This window comes from Tuber melanosporum (assembly GCF_000151645.1).
Source record: "Tuber melanosporum whole genome shotgun sequence assembly, scaffold_21, strain Mel28".
Lineage (NCBI taxonomy): Eukaryota > Fungi > Ascomycota > Pezizomycetes > Pezizales > Tuberaceae > Tuber > Tuber melanosporum.
In genome coordinates, this window is record NW_003298875.1 from 280,184 (window position 1) to 282,707 (window position 2,524).

General features: G+C 50.4%; 1 protein-coding gene; it reads left to right on the forward strand.

Moving 5' to 3' along the window:
• The first annotated feature begins 596 nt into the window (after nucleotides 1-596).
• Nucleotides 597-2,188, forward strand: GSTUM_00005821001 (uncharacterized protein). XM_002837934.2 has 1 exon: nucleotides 597-2,188. Exon 1 carries the CDS (start codon nucleotides 900-902, stop codon nucleotides 2,058-2,060), a length of 1,161 nt encoding a protein of 386 aa, XP_002837980.1. The 5' UTR covers nucleotides 597-899; the 3' UTR covers nucleotides 2,061-2,188.
• Nucleotides 2,189-2,524: the final 336 nt, after the last annotated feature.

A 2,524-nucleotide genomic window follows, 5' to 3' on the forward strand; every position in this document is an offset into this window, starting at 1 on the left:
AAAAGGGGTATGGAGAAAGTCAAAATACAGGAGCTTTGCATCTTTGATCATTGTGGAAGCTAGCAGTTACTGCTATCATTAAAACACTTACAAAGTCCCAAGACCCTAATACCCCAACTTCCTATCAAACCTTAGAAGCTCAGGTATAGAAAGTAAAAGAGGGGGAAGCAAAGAAGAATCATCAGTCCCATGTTGCACCTGATAAAGGCTGGTATGGGTTCTTGTGTACTCCAACTTGCCGATCTTTTCTACAATTCTGGCCGCCTCCGTACTTCAATGCAACGACAGGGTTTCTTGTTTTGCTCGATTTTTACTTCCATGTCCGAGTACAGTAGCAAGCCCCATCATAGCGAGTCATGCACCCAAATACTAGCCACCGTTATAATTTTGACCGGGGCTCAACATACCGGTACTTGCATTGAGCTCGCTGTGGCGTGGAGTGGGTTATTAGGTTCCTGTATCGCCTACAAGAGAATCTCTCTCTTGTTTCCGAGCTCCACTAACCTACTGTAACTTATTTCCCTGCGGAGTGATCGTAGCACAGAGCCCCCAGTGGCCCGGGGTGGAGAGATCGTCCAACTGAACCTATCGTGCCAACGGAACACAAATCAAGATTCTTATGCCAGTTGTCCTCCAGCAGGGCTCACCGCCCCTTGTGCTTCGAGATCCGCTTAACTGCTGGCCGCCTCCTAAGAATATACCCCGGGAGAGGAGAGTCGATAGATATTCAAAACCACCGGACGATGATTCTGTCTACCATAATAACCCCGCTCCTACTCCACAAAACCCCCACCACGAACGTCGTCTACCATCAGATAACGAGTTACTGTACCGGCCCGTTCCCCATCCGCTAACAGCGCGCTAGACAGAATATATCCTAGTGGGACATCGGCCCATCCATGATCATCCCTCGCAACATCCCTCCCACAGCACAAATGTCACAAAATTCCTCCTCCGACAAATCTCCGGGTGACTACCCGCTAGAAGCCTTCCGATCCCAATGGACCCAACCGAACGACATAATGTCGCTGCTTCTCATTCTAGGTGGGGACGTGATTCAACGAGCTCTAGCCCAACTCGCGGGCGGCGGTCTTATAACGCCCGTGGCTTTCTCCTTCGGATGGGTGACATACAGCATAAGCGCGCTCCTAGCGGTCGTTGGCGAGAATAAGCTCCTGCCGGCCTCCGACTGCGCTGGCCAAGTCATAAACGTTCGCTCACGATATACGCGGCAGAACAACTCGTGGATACTCGGACGGTTGATGAGGGATTTTTCCTTCTGGCGGGGAAAGGAGGTGAAGGATGCTGAGAGGGGAATGGTAGCGAGGAATCAGAGGGTTGCTCTTTGCATCGCTGTGTACGAGGCGGATCCTAAGAAGGCTGCTGGGGTGCCCGATAGAGATTGGGTGTGGTATAGTGGCCTTATATGCGCGATTCTACAGCTAGCGATTTCGACGATTCCGTGGATTTTACGGGGAGATTGGTCTATCTTTTTCACGACGGGTTGCGGAATATGTTTGGCGTTGGGGAGCGGTGCTCTCCCACAGTGGAGGGAGGAGAAGTGGGCTTGTCGGAGGAATACAAAAAAGACGGCTGTGCTGACGAAGGGGAATGGGCAGAAAGATTGTATTGTGATTATTGGCGGCGAGGTCGGGTTGGATTTGGAGGATTTAGCTGGTGGACGGGGAGTTGATTTGCCTTCTACTCGATATTGGGCGAGTTTTATGGCAGCGCTTTGGATTGCACTATTGATCGCGGTTTCTGGACTGAAGCATAATTCCTGGTTCTTATTAGTGGTGGGTGTTCTTGGGATGATGCAGAACATCATTGTCTGTGGCGCCCCGCGGAATCCTAGCGCTTTTGGAATTCACCTCCGGTTCAAGGAGGTGATTGTCGAGAGGAAGGTGATGGAGACATTGAAGATAACGGAGACGAAGTATCCTTATGTTGGCAGGTCACTCGTTGATGTCTACTTTCCTGGAGGTCTGCGGCCTGACGAGGAGGAATATTGGAAGGAAGCTGATGACATTGCGAGGGCGAAGGATCCTAAAGCAAAATGATTGTTTGATTGCAGTTGATTTCGTGATCTTGATTAACTCTATATATACTGAATCTGCACCTCAATGCGGTGGTCCACAGTAAGATTTAAAATAGCCAATCAATTTTCAACAGCAATTTATTCATGAAAGTGCGGGGGCTGCCGGGGCCTTAACCTTGTGAAACCATTTTTATCCGAGCGCCCTCCTCACCCTATCTTCACAGGTTAGTTCATCGCTCCTTGAAGTCAGTCAAGCCAACCCCGGATCTCAGTCATTAGTACACCATTGAATAAATATGATGGTTGTCCGGCCCAAAGACCACCTGCAATGGCACCTCCCGGATGTCCTGGAGCCCGGCAGCCCCCTGCCAGAAATACCGTGCCTCTGCGAACCCAACAGTTATGACAAAGAGGGGTTTTTCGATTTCCCCACTCGTCAGGGTTGGTTTTTCGACCCCGAGGGAATTTCCGGCCCACAACGGATCG

What these genes read in the sequence shown, in the direction of transcription:
- GSTUM_00005821001 (XM_002837934.2), top strand. Translation starts at nt 900, where the DNA reads ATGATCATCCCTCGCAACATCCCTCCCACAGCACAAATGTCACAAAAT.